The following is a 20,081-nucleotide window of genomic DNA, read 5'->3' on the forward strand; positions in this document are numbered from 1 at the left end:
GAGGGTGGGAGCCAGGACCCACGCGGGCCGCGCGGAGGGGCCGGCGACCCCCGCCCGACAGCCGTCCCGCCCGGAGGGGGCGCGCCGAGGGCGCCCGCAGTGCCCCCAGCGCCCGGGAGGGGGCGCCCGGCGGAGCGCAGGCGGGCGGGCCTCGGGCGGCGAGCGTCCCTGACGTCACCGGCCCGCGGTCGCCAGGGCGACGGCCTCATCCCGCGCGCGTCAGAGCCGCCAGTCCCTTGGCAACCGCCCGATCTCCCGCTCTCCCTCCGCCCGGCGCTCGGCCGCGCGTCGCTCTGGCGTCAAAGTGACGTCAATGGGCGGCCCCCGCCCGGGCGGCGGGGGCGGGGCCGGGGGCGGGGCCCGGGGGGCGGGGCGGGGCGGGGCCGGGCGCCGCGTGCGGCGGAGCGCGGCGGCTCGGGGCTGACATGCGGCGCGGCTCCGGAGGTGGCAGCAGCGGCAGCGGCGGTGGCCGGAGCGGCAGGCGCCCGAGCAGCGCGAGCGGCCGAGTGGGAGGCTTCCCGGCCTGGGCGCTCCGGGGGCGGCGGAGGTGAGGCGGCGGCGGCGGCGGCGGGCTCCGGGCTCCGGGCTCCGGGCGGGCGGGGGTGGCCGCCGTGGGAGCTCCGCGCGGGCGCCGGGCCGGGGCTCGGGGTTGCGGCCACCGCGTAGGGTCCTCGGTCGTGCGCGCGCGGGGGTTCGCGGGCGGGGTCGGCGGCCCCGGCGACCGCGGGCTCCCCTTTGTTGCATGGGCCGTGGTGGGAGCGGGTCCGCGGGGCTCTGGGGCTGGGGATCCGGGGGTCGGGTCGGAGCCGACCGCGGGCGGAGGGGCCCGGCGTGGGGGGCGGGTCCGCGAGCCCGGCGGTGCCGGGGAGGTCGGGGGTGGGCCGGGTGTGGGAGCGGGGCTGGGGGCGGTCCTGGGATCCGGATCTAGCCGACCTCTGGCGGCAGGGCCGGGTGTGCGAGCGGTCCGCGCGCAGAGGTGCCGAGGGGTCATGGGTGGGGACGGAACCGACGGCGGGCGGCGGGGGGTGAGGAGGGAAGCGGGGCTCAGGGGGTCCTGGGATCGGGACGGAACTGAACTCGGGCGGCGGGGGCGCGTGTGGGAGCGGGTTCGCGCGCCCGACCGGGCTCCGGGGGTCCCGGGATCAGGGTACAACCTGTCTTGTGTGGCGGGGGCGCGTGTGGGAGCGGATCCGCGCGCCCCGCGGGGCTCAGGGGGTCGGGGGTCCGGGTGGAGCGGACCGCGGGCGGCGGGGGCGGGTCCGCACCTCTCAGGGGGCTGGAGGGGCCGGCGGTTAGAGTGGTGCGGGTCCCCGCGTCCCGTGGGGACTGGGGGCTCCGCGGGCACGGATGGAGTGGACCGCAGGCGGCGGGGGCGCTGGTGGTCTCTGAGCGTTGTGCGACCCCGCAGGTGCGCGCGGAGCCATGGTTATCATGTCGGAGTTCAGCGCGGACCCCGCGGGCCAGGGCCAGCAGAAGCCCCTCCGGGTGGGTTTTTACGACATCGAGCGGACCCTCGGCAAAGGCAACTTCGCGGTGGTGAAGCTGGCGCGGCATCGAGTCACCAAAACGCAGGTGAGTGGGGGCGGCGGGACACAGCTGGCCGGGCCTCCCCACTGGGCCCGGGTCGACCCCAACGTTGGCGGGTGGACCCCATGCAGATTCAGCGCTCCAGGCTTGATTGTCGTGGTAACGGTCACCGTTTTTTAGTTCGGTAAAGAATAAAAATGCTTTATGTTATGTTTCTGCATAATTCGCACATACGTTCGGAGAAAGCAGGGAGGATAATGGCAAATAAAGAACCATCCTCAGAGTGCAGTGGTTCCTGGACTCGGCTAAGCCCTGTAGAGTGATCCTGTACATGCTTAAGACTCTTACTTAGCTCCGATTATTTTAAATAACATTAGTGGTTACGTGGTTATGTTTTACTAACTTCTTGTGACATTTTGGAGACAAAGTGTTGAGAAATTATCTTGCAAAAAGTGAAATGTGTAAATTAGGTTGAGGTTTTTTTAAAAAACAAAATATTCTTTTTCTTTTAAAAATCTGTAGGTTGCAATAAAAATAATTGATAAAACACGATTAGATTCAAGCAACTTGGAGAAAATCTATCGTGAGGTTCAGCTAATGAAGCTTCTGAACCACCCACACATCATAAAGCTTTACCAGGTAAGGGCTCAGGTTGTCTTGCTAATTCTGGCAAATGCGTTCTATTTTATTTTCAACAATGTAAGTCTGCAATTTCTGAAGGTGGCTTTCCTTTTGGAGGGTGTGTGGAAGTTGGGTATTTGGTTGTATAAGGTAAACAGATTTTTTTTATAGGCTGTGCAGATATAGTTACAATTATTTTATTGCCTTTGGATCATAATTGAGATTTGTTTCATTAGAATTTTATTAAGTGTCCTAACTTGATCCAGTTTTAAATGTGTACAGGTCTGTTGTTAAATTTGCTTTACTGTGAAAACAAATGCACCTATAGGTATTGCCACGAGTCACACATTCAGTGTAAAAGGACAAATTTGAGTGAAACGGGAAACCTCCCACCTTGCTTACCGGTTTTCGCTGGTTCATCTTTGCCAGGACAGTTGTGACTGTTTGTTTTCCCTATTTAAGCTCTTCCGTGAAAAACAGAGAGATGAAAATACTTTTCCATAGTAAGAGCAAGGAGCTTGCCATTTAATCCGAGCTAGGAACATGCCTCCATGCCTGGCTCTGCCCATCTGTTGGTTTATTTTGTGACTTAATTTTTGTTCTCAGGTTGGAATTAATAAATTGTATCTTCAGGAAATAAGTACTAATTTAGTTAGAATAGCAAAGCAGCCTTTTCACCTCCCTAATGATCAATGACCACTTTGGCAAAGGTGCAATCAAGTGTTCCTTCAGAAGAATAAGCTCTCTGCGGGTGCTGTTCATCCATTCGTGTTGGGCTGGCGTTCCTCTGAATGATTCTTACACAATGGAATCTGAGATGACTCTGGGATGTGGTTGTGTTTGTGCAATTGGGACGGCTTGGTGTACAGTGTGGTAGGAGAGAGAATTATGATTTGAAATGATCTCTCAAAGCCTCAGCACTAGATAAAAATAAAAGTAGCGGTCTTGCGGGGCCTGTGCTCACCACGGTGCCATTCACTCGGTGTCTTTTGGTGCAGAATCCCGCCAGAGCGCCCGGTTCGTGTTCTGTTTCTGTTGTCATCTTTAAGTTGTGCGCTCCCTGGTCGCTGATGTCACTGCCTGTGCAGCGTGCAGGCCCATTTCCTCGGGAGTGGGCTGAGCTGTTTTGTTTTGGACTTTGCTCAAGGGCTGAACTCTAATGGCAGTACCTTCCTTTTCTTCCTATTCTTTGCCTTTGCCCATTGTGTGGAATTAGCTCCGTTAGAGAAACAAATTGCCCATGTCATTGGTGCTGGAGGCCTTTGCTGGAGGTACACTTACTTATGGCTGCTGTTCTGGATTCTTAACTGTTCGGAGATGATAGAATTCAGTGGTGTAGCAATGACTTTTATTCCTCTGGTTTTGACGCTAGTGCCTAATTTCTTTTTTTTTTTTTTTTTTTTTTTTTTGGAAATGCAGTCTCCCTCTGTCGCCCAGGCTGGAGTGCAATGGTGCGATCTCGGCTGACTGCAACCTCTGCCTCATGGGTTCAAGTGATTTTTCTGCATCAGCCTCCCAAGTAGCTGAGACTACAGGTGCCTGCCACCACACCCGGCTAATTTTTGTATTTTTGGTAGAGATAGTTTTTGCCATGTTGGCCAGGCTGGTCTCGATCTCCTGACCTCATGATCTGTCCACCTTGGCCTCCAAAATGCTGGGATTACAGGCGCGAGCCGCCATGCCGGGCTGCTAGTGTCTAATTTTCATCCGCTGGCCAGGGCCCCAGAACCCTGCTGAGACACTTTCCCCCTTTTTTTAGGCTTTGAAAAAGTTCAAACACTTTGACTCTGAATTCTTGTCCTTCTCCTGCCTTTCTTCGGCTGGGAATGGGGTGAGCGGTGGCCTTCGTGTCCTTCTGCCACACACAGGAGGGGGGTAGTCAAAATTCTTGCCAAACTGCTCAAATTTATACAACACTTTCCTTACTAGATTTACAGCTCAAAGCAGCTATCTTTGAAGCATTTTGTTGGAGTGGGGGATGGAGTCTCACTTTGTCAGCCAGGCTGGAGGGCAGTGGTGTCATCTCCGCTCCCTGCTACCTCTGCCTGCTGGGTTCAAGCGATTTTTCTCCCTCAGCCTCCCAAGAGGCTGGGACTACAGGTGCAGGCCATGACGGCTGCCTAATTTTTGTATTTGTAGTAGAGATGGAGTTTTGCCATGTTGGCTAGGCTGGTCTCCAACTCTTGACCTCAAGTGATCTGCCTGGGTAATCCCAGAGTGCTGGGATTACCAGCGTGAGCCACCACGCCCAGCACAAAGCATCTTTTTAAAGGAGTAACTATATATTTTGAACCCAAAGAAATCTTTTTTCACAAGAATATATTGTCTCACCCCCTCCAAAAGTTTTCAGTACTCACAGACATAAGTTATATTTTAAATCTTTTTTTAAGTAAAATAAAGTTATTGATCAATAAATCAACTTTGAGAGGCTGCATTGGCACGGCTGTTGTGTGGCTTCACGCTGAATGATGGGCTGTGCGCTGAGCAGCCCACCGCAACTGACCTGGCACAGCTGGCTTCTCACAGCCTCGTCCGTCCTGTCAATAAAGCAAGTGGGAATGGGGCACGTGTTATCCCTTGTTCAGGTGGCTCTGACTGTCGGCTGGAGTGCTCTGTTGCTTGCTAGGCTTCTGTAAAGCCCGCGGACTTCTAGCAGTCTCCTCCTCTGTAACCCTTGTAATTTTGTCTCTGTTTTTTTGAGACAGAATCTTGCCCTGTTGCCCAGGCTGGAGGGCAGTGGTGTGATCTCGGCTCACTGCAGCCTCTGCCTCCCAGGTTCAAATGATCCTCCTGCCTCTCTGGGATTACAGGCACCCACCACCACACCTAGCTAGTTTTTGTCTTTTTTGTAGAGATTGGGTCTTGCCATGTTGACCAGTCTGGTCTCGAACTCCTGGGCTCAGGTGACTCTCCTGTCTTGGCTTCCCAAAGTGCTAGGATTACAGGCGTGAGCCACCACGCCCGGCCTAAGCAGTCTCAAGTTGTCGGTGAGGTGACTTGAATTAAATATGACCACAGAGGAGAATTCTAATATATTTAGGCTTTTTGTAAGAGCAAAGGCGTATCAGGATAGGCACTGAGGAATTCGCCTCTGATTTTTGAAAGCTGACTTTGTGAGTAGGAGTCTCCTGTGTGTGTGTGTGTGTGTGTTTTTAATTGCAGAAGTTTTTCTTTTTCTTTGCATTTTTAAATGATGAATGCCTTTGTCCTGGAGAAGTTAAAAATTTACTGGGGTTCTGGTGGATTATTTGTAGCGCTGGCATCTGCCTTTTCTGTGTGGTTAAACTCCGGTCTTTCTTCTTTAGGTTATGGAAACAAAGGATATGCTTTACATCGTTACTGAATTTGCTAAAAACGGAGAAATGTTTGGTAAGCCACACTCGTTTCTAATATCCATTGAAAGAAAATGGCACGATCGTGTCTGGATATGCACAGCTGGTGTTTGGGCCCACGCGTCCTGGGACCCTGAGGTGTCTCCAGGCCCTCCTGGGTGCTGGGGGGGGGCTTTGCCCTGGGGCTCTAGCTTGTTCTGTGGCTCCTCAGATTATCTGACTTCCAACGGGCACCTGAGTGAGAACGAGGCGCGGAAGAAGTTCGGGCAGATCCTGTCGGCCGTGGAGTACTGTCACGACCACCATATCGTCCACCGGGACCTCAAGACCGAGAACCTGCTGCTGGATGGCAACATGGACATCAAGCTGGCAGGTAGGGAGGCTCCGGGCCCCAGGCTGGGGGCGGGGGTGTCAGGCTGGCAGGCGTGGAGGCCCTGGGGTGGGAGCGTGCCCGTAAGCCTCCCCAGCTTCCCGACGCGCTCTGAAACAGCAGCCTCTTGCCATGTGCGGTTTAACTTCATCCATCGTTTCTTTACCTCTCAGATTTTGGATTTGGGAATTTCTACAAGTCAGGAGAGCCTCTCTCCACGTGGTGTGGGAGCCCCCCGTATGCCGCCCCGGAAGTCTTTGAGGGAAAGGAATATGAAGGCCCCCAGCTGGACATCTGGGTAGGAGCCAGACCCCCTGCCGGAGGCCGTGTTCCCTGGGGGTGCTGTGTTCCCTGGGGTGCTGGCGCTGACGGGGCTCCGTGGTCCTCTGCAGAGCCTGGGCGTGGTGCTGTACGTCCTGGTCTGTGGTTCTCTGCCCTTTGACGGACCCAACCTGCCGACGCTGAGACAGCGGGTGCTGGAGGGCCGCTTCCGCATCCCCTTCTTCATGTCTCAAGGTGGGTCGTGGGCTCCCCGGCGGCAGGGCCCTGTGTCTCTTGCAGCCCCTGTGCAGCTGGCTTCTGAGTCCATGTTGAGTCTGGGACTCAGGCCCAGGTTACTGTGGGCTGTAGGAGAAAGCCCGCCCCTGGGTGCCTTTTCAGGGTGGGTGGGAGGTGCCCTCACTGTACAGGCTGGTGCCTTGCTGCTTCTGTCCCTGCCCAGCACCCTCGCCCAGGTGCCAGCCTCATCTCTGAGTCTAACCCACTGACTGTGGTGCTCCCGGCTTTTCTGTGTCCGTGCCCAGGCACAGGGCGTGGCAGAAAGGTGGACCCAAGTGGTTCCCTGTGTGGTGGACACAAAGTGTGGCAGGCAGCCCCCAGGGGCTGGATCCTGGCTGGTGCCTCGCCTTGGGCGGCAGGACTGAGCTAATGGCCTAGCCCCTGCTCCTGGCCCCTGGCGTACCAGCCCACGTGGGGTGGTGGGTGGGAGCGCAGGCACAGCCCCAGCTGCCCTGGCTCAGCCTCTCGGCCCCTCCGCAGACTGTGAGAGCCTGATCCGCCGCATGCTGGTGGTGGACCCCGCCAGGCGCATCACCATCGCCCAGATCCGGCAGCACCGGTGGATGCGGGCCGAGCCCTGCCTGCCAGAGCCCTGCCTACCGGGGCCCGCCTGCCCCGCCTTCTCCGCGCACAGCTACAGCTCCAACCTTGGCGACTACGACGAGCAGGCGCTGGGCATCATGCAGACCCTGGGCGTCGACCGGCAGAGGACGGTGGAGGTGAGCTTGGCCACCCTTGCCCCAGCCTCGCGTGCAGCGGCTGGGCAGCTTTGCCGGGGAAGCAGGTGCCCAGCAGCCGAGTTAAAACAGGAGCTCAGGCTAATTTAGGGGCCAGCCTGTCCAACCCGCTAAAGGATATTCTCAGTCACCCAAGAATAACCTGGAGCGGGCGGGCCCTGGGGCTCCCGCTGCCCCCGAGCTGACCTCGGCTCGTGTTGTCCCCAGTCACTGCAGAACAGCAGCTATAACCACTTCGCCGCCATTTATTACCTCCTCCTCGAACGGCTCAAGGAGTATCGGAATGCCCAGTGCGCCCGCCCCGGGCCTGCCAGACAGCTGCGGCCTCGGAGCTCGGACCTCAGCGGCTTGGAGGTGAGCAGGCATCTCCTCCTGGGCCCAGGCTCCCTCCCCCGTCAGGCACCAGCTTGGAGGGCAGTTCCTTGCGTGGGCAGCGGATCCTAGGCCGCTTGGGGAAGGGGGTGCCAGCTGTCAGGGGCTGGACCCTGCGCGGAGGCCACTTGCTCCTCCTGACTCATCCCCGGGGCCGGCTTGTCATGCCACCTCGTGGCAGCATAGCACTGGCATGTGGTCCTGAGCCAGCCCGGCCGGCCGGTGCCCCTCAGCCAGCCGTGACGCCCACCCGCGAGGCAGCTCGTGGTCCAGACGGCAGCCTGCTTGTTTCTCCTCTTGATGGCGCTGGCAGTCCCGGGCCACTCCCCTGATGGCCTCTTTCCTGTTTCCGGCCCAGGTGCCTCAGGAAGGTCTTTCCACCGACCCTTTCCGACCCGCCCTGCTGTGCCCGCAGCCGCAGGCCTTGGTCCAGTCCGTCCTGCAGGCCGAGATGGACTGTGAGCTCCAGAGCTCGCTGCAGTGGGTGAGTGCCCAGAGCGGGCGTGCAGAGGGCTCGCGTCAGCGCGGCGTGGTGCCCTCAGCGTGTGCGTCCGGCTCTCCCGGAGCCCAGAAAGTCACTGGCTTGTCTCTTCAATGCAGCCCCTGTTCTTCCCGGTGGATGCCGGCTGCGGCGGAGCGTTCCGGCCCCGGCCCCTGTCCCCCAGCAGCCTGCTGGACACGGCCATCAGTGAGGAGGCCAGGCAGGGGCCGGGCCTCGAGGAGGAGCAGGATGCTCAGGAGTCCCTGCCTGGCAGCACGGGTCGGAGGCACACCCTGGCCGAGGTCTCCACCCGCCTGTCCCCACTCACCGCTCCATGTAAGTGGCCCCGAGGACCCAGGAGGACACTGAGGGACAGGCTTACAGTTGATGGGAGAGCGGGCTAATTCAGAATGGACACTTTGCCTGGCAGCCTCTCAGGGTTGGACTGAGACCACATCGTGGATGCTTAGGGTCTGCTGTATGCTCCTAGCAGAGGACACAGCATGGGGTTTGGCCGCCAGCAGGGTCTTCCCAGGCCACCCCCGGGTGCTGGGAGGGCAGCCCCCGGGTCTGAGGTCCTCCATGACCATCCGCCTGCAGCTGCGCACGATGGTGGCCTGCCTTTGGGGATGCCTGGGCTCCGGTGGCCTCGAGCCCTCTTCCGGCCAGGTTGTGGGCAGGGATAGGAAGGTCAGGGCAGCCTGTTCCTCTGCACGCAGCATCAGGAGAACCCTGCACCCCCCACAGGTATAGTCGTCTCCCCGTCTGCCACAGCGAGTCCTGCAGAGGGAACCAGCTCGGACAGTTGTCTGACCTCCTCCACAAGCAGAGGCCCTGTGGAGCTCAGTGGCACCCCAGCCACTCAGGGGCTGCTGGGCGCCGGCTCCCCGGTCAGGCTGGCCTCGCCCTTTCTGGGGTCGCAGTCCGCCACCCCGGTGCTGCAGGCCCAGGGGGGCTTGGGAGGAGCTGTCCTGCTTCCTGTCAGCTTCCAGGAGGGACGGAGGGCGTCGGACACCTCACTGACTCAGGGTGAGCCATGCTCCTCCCACACTCACCTCCACCTTCCCCAGGGCACCGTGCGTGCCTCTGGCATATGTGACCCTCTTCTTGAGGGTGGATGGTGCCCCCATATTCTCCACCAGACCTGGGTGGAACGTGCAGTGCTCTGGGCAGGCTGGGGTGTGCCCCGCTCTGGAGGTCACAGCCTGCTGGGACAGAAGCATACGTGGGTCCCTGAGCACGTGACCTCCGAGACTGCTTCTGAAAGCACAGATGATCCCGTGCCGAGCAGCTCCTCCCCACTTGGAGCGGGCATGGTGTGGCAGAGGGCCCCTGGCTTCTGGCAGGCTCCTCTCTGGCCATGCTGTGTCCCCTGTCCTTTCTCTCCCTGAGGCTTGGAAACCCCCGTAAGCCAAGGGCTGTGGATGCTGGGCTGGGAGGCAGGAGGCCGCTGACCTCCTGACCTGGTCTCCCCGCAGGGCTGAAGGCCTTTCGGCAGCAACTGAGGAAGACCACAAGGACCAAAGGGTTTCTGGGGCTGAACAAAATCAAGGGGCTCGCCCGCCAGGTGTGCCAGGCCCCCGCCAGCCGCGCCAGCAGGGGTGGCCTGAGCCCCTTCCACGCCCCTGCACAGAGTCCGGGCCTGCACAGCGGTGCGGCTGGCAGCAGGGAGGGCCGGAGCCTGCTGGAGGAGGTGCTGGAGCAGCAGAGGTAGGGCCTGTCCCCACCCTGGGACCCTGGGAGGGCACATGGCAGGTTGTCTCCTGGAGGAACCTCATCTGCTGAGCAGTCCCCTCCTCTGTGTAGCCCAGCAGGCACCCCCGGCCCCAGCCAGGGAAGTGTGGGGGGCACAGGTCCTAGGTGCTGAGCCACGGGGTGCAGCAGGCAGGTGTGTCTTTTAAAGCCCTGGGGTGGGCGAGGGTGGCGGCGAGTGAGAGCACCTCATGACTGCACCTCTGAGCTGCCGAGAGGCCAGGTGGAGAAGGCAAGGTGGGGTGCCGTGGGGGATCAGCCACACACCTGCCCTCGGCAGCCGCAGCCGGCAGCTCCACAGGCGGGCCCCGCCACACAGGCACTTGGAAACCCGAGAACCCTGTGAGCCGGCTCCGTGACCGCCCGTCTTCTGTTCCCACAGGCTGCTCCAGTTACAGCACCACCCGGCTGCCACGCCCAGCTGCTCACAGGCCCCCCAGCCGACCCCCACCCCATTTGTGATCGCCCCCTGTGATGGCCCTGGGGCCACCCTTCTCCCCAGCACCCTCTTCATGTCGGGGATCCCGCTGCTGCCACCCCCACTCCTGCAGACCGGCGTCTCCCCCGTGGCCTCGGCCGCGCAGCTCCTGGACACACAGCTGCATATTGGCGCCGGCCCCACTGCCCTCCCTGCTGCGCCCCCGCCGCGCCCAGCCAGGCTGGCCCCAGGCTGTGAGCCCCTGGGGCTGCTGCAGGGAGACTTCGAGATGGAGGACCTGAGCCCCTGCCCCCTGGGGACCTTCGTCCTGGTGCAGTGAGGGTGGCCCTGCGTCCTGGCTAGGACACTGACTCTTCCAAGCAATAACTTCAGAGTAGGTGAACACATCTGGACTCAAAGCCAAGAACTTTCTAGAAGCAAAACAAGCAATACGTTAGGTGTTTTGGCTTTTTAGTTTATTTTTGTTTAATTTTTTTCTTGCACTGAGTGACCTCAGCTCTGAGTAGGGACTGGAAACTTTTAAGAAGAAAGATAATTGAGGGGTGTGTCTTGGGGGCGGGGGCAGGAGGGGAGCAGAGGCAGGAGGGGAGCAGCGTGGAGGAGGACGTGTGTAGCTCCGTGGTGTGGGGACCAGCCCCTCTGCAGCTTCGTCGTGGTTGAGATGATTACCTCGGACATCCGCGGAAACAAGCGGGCGGTTGTCTGTCGTCCACGTGTGTGTGCGCGCGCGTGCGCGTGTTTGTGTGTGCGTGTGCACGTGTGGGCATTGATTACTATCCATTTCTTTAGTTAACACTCACCACTTCCTGATTTATGCTTTAATGAAAACTGTGAACTTTTGGCTTCATGGATCAGTTTTAAAGCAGCTCTGCGTGGTCAGCCCGGGCGATGATCAGCTACAGGTTCTTGGAATTCTCTCTCCTGAAATCAAAACCTGGAAGACACTTTTTTCCTTATTTTAGATGAGAAGTTTTATAAACTGCTCAAAAGTTAGTTTTCCAGGACTTTGGAGGAGCCGCAGGAAGAAACTCAAAGGGGGCAGAGGTGACTTGAAAGTGCCGGGGGCTCTGTCCTGAGGGTCACTTGGCCCCAAGTCCCCGGGGCAGAAGCCCAGAAGCTTCTTCCTGCTGCACCTCAAGTTCGGCTGCTGAAGACTTTCACGCATTTCATGGTGGGGTCCCCGAGAACACCTGACTTGGGTCAGGCTGTGCAATAGCAGGGGCCAACTGCAGGCCAGGCAGCTGGGAGACGTTCGGGGCTCAGGGCCGCCTGCCTGGGCCGGGGCCCTCCCGAGAAATCACCCGGTCCTTGCCTGGGCTCTTTGGCTTTTGTTCAAGGAAGGTAAAGTGAGAGGGTTAGGTCAGTGTTTTTAAGTTTCTGTTTCTTGTTTTTTAAAGCAGACCCTGTACATGCATCTGCACGGGTGACAGGTAGACACTACTTCGTGGTTAGGTTTTGTGCGACGCTTCACGTTCAGGTCTCAGCTTCCCTCACTCGTGGTAAGAAGCGTCGCTGTCCGCACCAGGTGTGCATCGAGGAAGGGGCCCCAAGGCCTTCCTCCCTCAGTGCTGGGGTGGAGGCGGCAGGAGGGGGTGGCCCTTACCTGGCAGGTTGGGGCACACCTGGCAGGTGGACTCTGGGAGGCAACAAGGGACATGCTGCTCCCACTCGCCCTGGACCCAGCCCAGGTGCCTTCAGCTGCTTCGGCTTCTTAAACCCTTCAGTGTTAAACAGAGGCATTGAGAAAGGGGAAAGGCGGGTATTTTTAAAAGCCAAAGATTGACCCAGTTACTTGAGGGTAGGGAGGCGGGCCGGTTCGAGAGGTGGTCCCTGGGCTACCAGCGCCCACGGGGGGCTGTGCCTGTGCTGTGCCGAGGGGGAGCTGGCCGCCCCCGTTCCTGCTGCTATGCTGCTCTGTGGGGGGCGAGGGGCTGTCTGGAGGGCAGACCTGGGGCCTCGCTGCAGAGAAAACACCAAAGTCTCCTGTTCGCTCACAGAGAAGTTTTTGGGATGGGAGAGCATCCAGACCATCGTGGGGCAGCCAGGCCCTTGCCTTCATTTTTACAGAGGTAGCACAACTGATTCCAACACAAACCCCTCCCCTTTTCGAAATGATTTCTGTTCTAATGCCACAGATCAAAGGCCTCAGAAACCATGTGTTCCTCTTCGAAGCAATGACAAGCACTTTACTTTCATAGTGGTTTTGTTTTTTCTTACTGCTGTAGAACCTCTTTTGGAGGACGTTTAAGGCGTGTTTTTCTTGTTTTTTTTTAAGAGTGTGTGATGTGTGTTTTGTAGATTTCTTGACAGTGCTGTATACAGACGGCAAAGCAGTAGCCTATTTAAAGACACTACGTGATCTGATTGAGATGTACATAGTTTTTTTTTTTTACCATAACTGAATTATTTTACCTCTTACGTTAACATGAGAAATGTATGCCAAATGATTAGTTGATGTATGTTTTTTAATTTAATATTTAAATAAAATATTTGGAAGGAAAATGCCTCGACCCTTCCCCTGCCTCTCTCGTCTCTGTGGGAGGTCTTCCCTTCCCAGCAGCCTCCCTGAGAGGCCACATCTTCCAGGTCTGTGGAGGTTTCAGATTTGAAAGGGGAGGTCACGGAGCCAAGCCCTGCATTCCACCTCACCGCAGGGAACCAGCGGCCTTCTGGCTGCAGGTGACCCCTGCCCTGCAGCCACAGGTGGCCCTGGGGTTTGCCTGCTCCTCAGGACCCCTCCCTGGAGGCCAGGCCAGGTTGTGATGTCAGTCACCGAGGCTCGGCACCGCCCAGGGTGCCGAGGCGTCCATTCTTAGCCCACCCTCCTCCGTCAGGGTCTCTGAGTCTGGTTATAAATGAAGCAGTTGGAAGAATCTCAGGGCCAAACCATTTCCTGGTCCCTAAAAGACTTCATCACCTAGCTATAGGGCAGGCACTGCAGCTCGTAAGAACAAAGGATTTGTTCATGTTGGCACCTGGCGGATATTTTGGTTAAAAAAGTTCTTCAGCCTCTTAGCGTCCAGGAAGGTGGTCATTACCAAAGCGGACTCCTTGTGCGCGGTTGGCGGAGGGTTGGGTGGCACAGCCTTTATGGAAAGCAGTGTACCAGTTCCTCAAAAGATCAGACAGAACCGAGCTAGCCGCTCCTCTCTTCGTGGTATATACCCGAGTCGCTGAAGGCAGGGTCTGGGGATGTTTGGACACCCTGTTCACAGCAGCACGACAGCCAAGCTAGGAAGCCACCGAGTGGTGGTCAGCTGAAGAAGCGGCCGAGGAGACGTACCTGACAGTGGAATAGACCTCAGCCCGACGCGGCCGACAACCGGGGCGGACCCCGAGGCCGCTGTGCTCCGTGCAACAAGCCAGTCACAAAAGCACACAGACCCCAGAGGTCCCTATTGTGGTCAGATTCACAGACAGAAGCTGGAGTGGTAGGTGCCGAGGCTGGGTGAGGGGCTGCTGAGCCGGAGAAGAATGGGTCGGACGTGCGGTTTAAGAGGATGGAAACTCTCTGGAGTTGGTGGTGACAGCTGTGTAACAGTGTGAACGGTCTTCACGCCACTGAACCACGTACCCAAAAATGGTCAAAATGCTAAGTTGTATGTTATGTGTATTTTACTACAGTTTTTCTTTTTGGAGCCTTGCTTTGTTGCCCAGGCTGGAGTGCAATGGCGTGATCTTGGCTCACTGCAACCTCCTCCTCCTAGGTTCAAGTGATTCTCTAGCCTCAGCCTCCTGAGGATCTGAGATTACAAGCACCCACCACCATGCCCAGCTAACTTTTGTATTTTTAGTAGAGAGAGGGTTTCACCATGTTGGTCAGGCTGGTCTTGAACTCCTGACCTCAAGTGATCTGCCCGTCTCAGCCTCCCAAAGTGCTGGGATTACAGGTGTGAGCCACTGTGTCTGGCCCACAATTTTTTTTTTTAAAGAAAGGAAGTTTTTTCTCAAGGGAGCAGATGACTAGTGAGTGGATAGCAGCTCCCACGAGGAGAGCAGGCAGGGTAGGGCGGGCGTAGGGCAGGCCACTGTCGGTGGTAATGTTGGCGGGGCATAAGTGTGGCCAGGGCCAGCCTTATTGTTCCTGGAACCCTGCTCAGCCAGGGCGTCCTGGTCCTCGGGACAGCCTGCCCTGGAACAGCCCCTCACGCAGCTGGATGGTGGGAAGGAGGGGGAGGGGGCTCTGTGTCTTCAGAGTCATCTCTTCGGTGTTGCTGCCTCTAAGAACAGAGCGGTAGCCTCTGAGGTCCTGGCTGTGGCTGGTGCTGGCTTAGTGGCTTGAGGCTGTCTGACAAGGAGGCTGAACTAGGGATCAGCACTCCTGAGTGAGTGGAGGCCCCAGCTCCGGCAGTGCCTGTGGCGGGGAGGGCGGCAGGGGAGCTCAGGGCCCAAGGAGCTGCTCTGGCTCCAAGCAACCTGGTCACCCCCCTCAGAGTGGGGCCAGCTTGGGACACTGAGGTCAGGCTGTGTGGCATCTGCTGAACAGAGTCGGGTGGCTGTGCGGAGGGCATCTGTGTTTATTGTTTGGGAGCATGGAGCCTTGGAAACCGGGAACCTTGAGCTGGAACCTCTTGTCACGTCGTGAATGCGAATTCACAGTGTGACCTGCCTGTGTCTCAGCTCCTCGTGGGGACGACAGTGTCTCGTGGTGCTCCAGGGTGCCCCAAGCAGCCCCGGCAGACGTGACTCCTCAGGACACAGCATTGCCGAAACCACCCCTGCGTCTCCTATGCTTGGCTGCTTCTTCCAGAACTCGTGATGGGTGCCACAAAGATGGCGATGATGATGACGGTGGTGATGATGATGATGGTAATGATGGTGACGGTGGTGGTGGTGATGATGGTGATGATGGTGACGATGGTGACGGTGGTGGTGGTGATGATGGTGATGTTGATGGTGATGATGGTGACGGTGACGGTGGTGATGGTGGTGACAGTGGTGGTGGTGATGATGATGATGGTGATGATGGTGACGATGGTGACGTGGTGGTGGTGATGATGGTGACGATGATGATGGTGATGATGGTGATGGTGGTGGTGGTGATGATGGTGATGATGGTGACGATGGTGATGGTGGTGGTGGTGATGATGGTGATGATGGTGACGATGTCCGGTGGTGGTGGTATGATGGTGATGTTGATGGTGATGATGGTGACGATGGTGACGTGGTGGTGGTGAAGATGGTGACGATGATGACGGTGATGATGGTGATGATGATGGTGATGATGGTGATGGTGATGATGGTGATGATGGTGATGGTGATGCTGATGATGGTGATAGTGATGATGATGGTGATGATGGTGATGATGATGGTGATGATGGTGATGATGGTGATGATGATGGTGATGATGGTGATGATGATGGTGATGATGGTGATGATGGTGATGATGATGGTGATGATGATGGTGATGATGGTGATGATGATGGTGATGATGGTGATGGTGATGATGATGGTGATGGTGATGATGGTGATGATGATGATGGTGATGCTGATGATGGTGAAGGTGATGATGATGGTGATGATGATGGTGATGATGGTGATGGTGATGATGGTGATGGTGACAGAGGCTTGGAATTCTCAGATTGAAAGTTGGAGCCCCACTCATGGGACCTCCTACAGGCCTTATAGGATCCCAGAATTCTGCCCTGGGCAGAATTGCTCCTGAGTCATTTCAGTCCCTGCGCTGGGGAGGTCCCAACGGGCAGGACAGTTGGCCACACCCATGGGTGTGTTTGCCCCTTGCCTGAGGGTCCCTTCATGGCACCTTGCCCAGGTCTGGCACCGTGAGCATCCCCATCCACCCTGGCGTTTGGCAGGATTTTCCCGTTGTGGACATGCTCCTTCCTGCTGGGCCTGGCCGGGCAGAGCTGGGCCCTGGCAGAGCCTGGGCACACCCCTAGTACTCGATGGCACTTCTGAGCCATCCGGGGCTCTTGGGGTTCTAAGACTTTCTCTTTCGGTCTGGTGAGGGCCAGGCACAGCCTGGAGCTTCAATGAAAGCAAGTGGCTGCTGTGTCCTTGCTGTACAAGGCGAAGGTGTGCCCAGCCAGCCCGAGTGCAGAGTGGCACGGTGGCTGCGGACGCGGCCTCCATGGCCACATGCCTGGGCTTGCCTGCAGCTTTCCAGCCCTTCGCTGATGAAGCGATGGCCACACGCGCTCCATGTTGGCAGGCAGCTCCCATGACAAGGGCGCGGACCACGGTGGGTGCACAGTGGGCTCTGAGGGGACACGGTGGCGTCCCCGGGGCGCCGCCCCAGCAAGAACCGGGCCAGACACCCACCAGGGAAGCACTGCGGTGGGCCGGACCAGTGGTGACCCGGCTTCTGCTGCATCCAGTCGTGGATGGACGCCCCTCCTCTCACGGGGCAGGGGCGGGACCTGGGCCTGCCTCTGTGCTTTTCTGCCTGCGGGTAGCGTGGTGCTCCCTCGCTTTCTGCCCATCAGGAATACTGTCTCCCCGCTGGCTTCTCAGGGTGGGGCTGGGGAGAGGGGATGTCCCCGCCGAGCGGGGCCCCTGGGCCAGCCCGAGCAGCTGAGGGAAGTTCCGCCTGTTTCTGCTGCGCTCACCTTCTCGCAGGCAGGAACTGAATCCGGCCTAAGAGGAACTGACTCGCTTGGGGTGGAAGGAAAGAGCTGGCCTCTTGGTTTTTCTTCCAGAATAACTATGGGCTATTTAGCGGGCGTGCTGCTGAGGGGTGGTGAGCCCATCACCCCATGTGTGGCCCCACCTCTGATCTTTGGTGCGGGGTGGTCCTGGGGAAGGTGTCCAGGCCTGGCACTCAGAGACCGGGAGGGCTGGGCTCTGGGTTCCTGCTTACGCAGCTGCTGTGGCGCCTGGCAGAGAGGAGAGAGGGAGAGACGGAGGGAGAGAAGAGGGAAGACGAAAGGAGAGAGAGAGGAGGGAGGCAGGAGGGGGGGAGGGAGGGAGGGAGGGAAGAAGGAGGGAGGAGGGAGGGAGGAGGGAGGGAGAAGGGAGGGAGGAGGGAGGGAGGAGGGAGGGAGGGAGGGAAGAAGGAGGGAGGAGGGAGGGAGGAGGGAGGGAGAAGGGGGGAGGGAGGGAAGAAGGAGGGAGGGAAGAAGGAGGGAGGGAAGAAGGAGGGAGGCAGGGAGGGAGGGAAGAGGGAGGAAGGAGGGAGGGAGGGAGGAGGGGGAGGGAGGGAGGGAAGAAGGAGGGAAGAGGGAGGGAGGGAGGAGGGAGGCGAGGGGTGTTCAGTTCCTCTCCTCAGGGGAACTGCTGGGGTCTCGGTCTGACTCACTCCTTTCTAATTATTATTATTTCACTTATTTGAATGTGATTTCCGCAAAAATAAAAAAAGAAAGAGAAAGAGAAAGGACTTAGCAAAAGTGCTCAGGGAACCCAGGTGGCCAGAAATGCTCCACTCCCCTTTTGTCCCCTGCAGCATTCTGGGCTGGAGTGAACGGGCTTCCCCAGGAGATCTGGGGGCCTTTCTGTGAAATCCGAAGAGGAAGGGGAAGGTGCCTTCCTGTGATCACAGAGCATGAGCCGAGCCCAGAGGTGAAGTGAGAAGCCCGGGGCCCTGGGTTCCAGGTGGGGCCTGAAGACGGTGGGGCGCAGCGAGGACCAAACCCTTCCCAGCAGAAAAAAGCAAACCAGCTCCCCTCGCTCTCGTGACCTGCACCAAATGCAGGCGCGAAGTTTGAGGAGTTCTGCCGCTGCACCCACCCGGGCCTCCACCATCAGAGTCCACACGAGGAACACACCTGTCACCCACAAAGCTCCCATGGGCTCTCCGCCCCTGCCCTTGCCACGCTCCCTGCCCCAGGCAACGGGTGGCCTGCTTCCTGTCCCTGGGTGTGCGTTTGCCCTTCCCAGAACTCCTAGGATTGGAATCAGACAGCGTGTGCTCTTGACCGGCTTCGCTTCTCTCTCTCTCGGCATCATGACGTGGCCTTCTCCGTGTGTTGCCCATCGGGAGCTCATTTCTGTTTCTCGCTGAGTCATGTTCCATGGTGGGGATGGCCACCATTTGTTTATACACTCACCTGGTGATGGATGTCTGGGTGGTTCCTGGCATGGGGCGATTTTAAATGATGCTGTTGTGAATCCCAGTGTGGACGTGTCTCATTTCTCTTGGGTAATGTAGGCCAAGGTGCAGAGGCTGGCTCGTGTGGTATGGGAGCCAGTCACGTAACAGAACCCGCCCGGCTGCTCTCCACAGTGGCTGCACCTACGCGCATTCCTGCCTACCACGTCCCAGACTCACCAACACTTGGCGTCGTCTGGATTTTCAGTTTTAGCCACTTGGATAGCCTGTCGTGGCATCTTGTCATGATTTTATCTTGCATTTTTCTGATGGCTAGTGACATTTACCATCTTGTAATTAGCCATTCTGTTTTTCATGTTTATTTACATCTTGGCTGGGTTTTGTTTGTTTATTTGTTTGTTTTTTGAGACAGGGTCTCACTCCATCACCCAGGCTGGAATGCAGTGGTGCCATCTTGGTTCACTGCAACCTCTGTCTCTTGGACTCAATCAGTCCTCACATGTCAGCCTAGTGGGAGCCCATGGGAGCTTTGTGGGTGACAGGTGTGTTCCTCGTGTGAACTCTGATGGTGGAGGCCCGGGTGGGTGCAGCGGCAGAACTCCTCCCTAGTGGCTGGAGCTACAGGCATGCACCACCACGCCTGGCTAATTTTGTATATATTATTTTTGGTAGAGAAAGGGTTTTACAATGTTGCTTAGGCTGGACTTGAACTCCTGAGCTAAAGGGATCCTCCCAAAGTGCTGGGATTATAGGCCAGAGCCCCCGTGCCTGACTTTGCTGGTTTTTAATTGGGTGGTTTGAATTCTTAGTGCTGTTGTAGGCGTTCCTTATATGCTGAATCCAAGTCCCTTTGTTACACAAGTGTATATGTCTCTACCCACTCCTCGACCACACACGGAACGTTTCTCTCCCTTGTGGCTTGCCTTTCATTTGGAGAGGGAAGAGTTGAAGGTTTTCATTGTTATGAGGTCCAGTTGATCACTGTGGCTGGTGCTTTTCCGTCTTATCCAAGAAAGCTCTGCCTACCCCGGTACTGTGGGCTCTCCTGCACGCCCTTCCGGTGGGTTTATGCGTTCAGCCTGCAAGTCCCCAGCTCCGTCCACTCTGAGTTGCTTTTTGCCTCTGGTTTGGGATAGCAGTGGACGTTTATTTTTATTTTTTCTGTGGATAACCAGTTGTTCCAGCTTTGCCCAGTGAATTAATATGACACGTGTGTGAGAAGTCAAGTGACCGTCACCAGGACAGTCTGCTTCTGGACTCTGCTGTGTCCTGCTGGTCCGTCTGTTCTGTGGCACAGCATGTGTCTTGATTATTCTTATCCTCATAGCTTAAATCTCAGTGAAACCAGGTAGTAGAAATGGTCTAATTTTGTTCTGTCTCTTAATTATTTTTGCTTTCTTAGGTCCTTAGCATTTCCTGGTAAATTTTAGAATCAGCTTGTCGATTTCTGCACCTATATTGACTCTACGTACTTGTGCAGAATTGTTACTCTTTCCTCCTTAAATGTTCAGTCCCTAAATCCTTCTTTAAATTATCAAAGGCACCGGGCGCGGTGGCTCAAGCCTGTAATCCCAGCACTTTGGGAGGCCGAGGCGGGTGGATCACGAGGTCAAGAGATCGAGACCATCCTGGTCAACATGGTGAAACCCCGTCTCTACTAAAAATACAAAAAATCAGCTGGGCATGGTGGCACATGCCTGTAATCCCAGCTACTCGGGAGGCTGAGGCAGGAGAATCACTTGAACCTGGGAGATGGAGGCTGCAGTGAATTGAAATCTCACCACTACGCTCCAGCCTGGCAACAAGACTGAAACTCCCTCTCAAAATAAATAAATAAGTAAATAAGCAAAGTGTTCTCTGTTTTTCTCGTAATTTCCTTTTCTA

General features: G+C 57.3%; 1 protein-coding gene across 1 annotated transcript; it reads left to right on the plus strand.

Moving 5' to 3' along the window:
• The first annotated feature begins 378 nt into the window (after positions 1-378).
• Positions 379-12,835, plus strand: SIK1 (salt inducible kinase 1). The gene is made up of 14 exons (XM_039480550.2): positions 379-547; positions 1,409-1,572; positions 2,050-2,166; positions 5,454-5,517; positions 5,692-5,853; positions 6,024-6,148; positions 6,243-6,366; positions 6,889-7,127; positions 7,353-7,499; positions 7,876-8,001; positions 8,118-8,334; positions 8,746-9,027; positions 9,477-9,708; positions 10,133-12,835. The coding sequence occupies exons 2-14, from the start codon at positions 1,423-1,425 to the stop codon at positions 10,506-10,508; spliced, it is 2,361 nt and encodes a 786-aa protein (XP_039336484.1). The 5' UTR covers positions 379-547; positions 1,409-1,422; the 3' UTR covers positions 10,509-12,835.
• The last annotated feature ends 7,246 nt before the right edge of the window (positions 12,836-20,081 follow it).

The sequence above is a fragment of the Saimiri boliviensis genome, chromosome 18 (genome assembly GCF_048565385.1).
Source record: "Saimiri boliviensis isolate mSaiBol1 chromosome 18, mSaiBol1.pri, whole genome shotgun sequence".
Taxonomy (NCBI): Eukaryota; Metazoa; Chordata; class Mammalia; order Primates; family Cebidae; genus Saimiri; species Saimiri boliviensis.

Bases quoted from the DNA above. Each gene is read 5' to 3' on its own strand.
- SIK1 (XM_039480550.2), top strand. From the start codon at position 1,423: ATGGTTATCATGTCGGAGTTCAGCGCGGACCCCGCGGGCCAGGGCCAG. The intron at 2,167-5,453 runs GTAAGGGCTCAG...TTTCTTCTTTAG, and splicing joins ACATCATAAAGCTTTACCAG to GTTATGGAAACAAAGGATAT. The intron at 7,500-7,875 runs GTGAGCAGGCAT...TTTCCGGCCCAG, and splicing joins CGGACCTCAGCGGCTTGGAG to GTGCCTCAGGAAGGTCTTTC.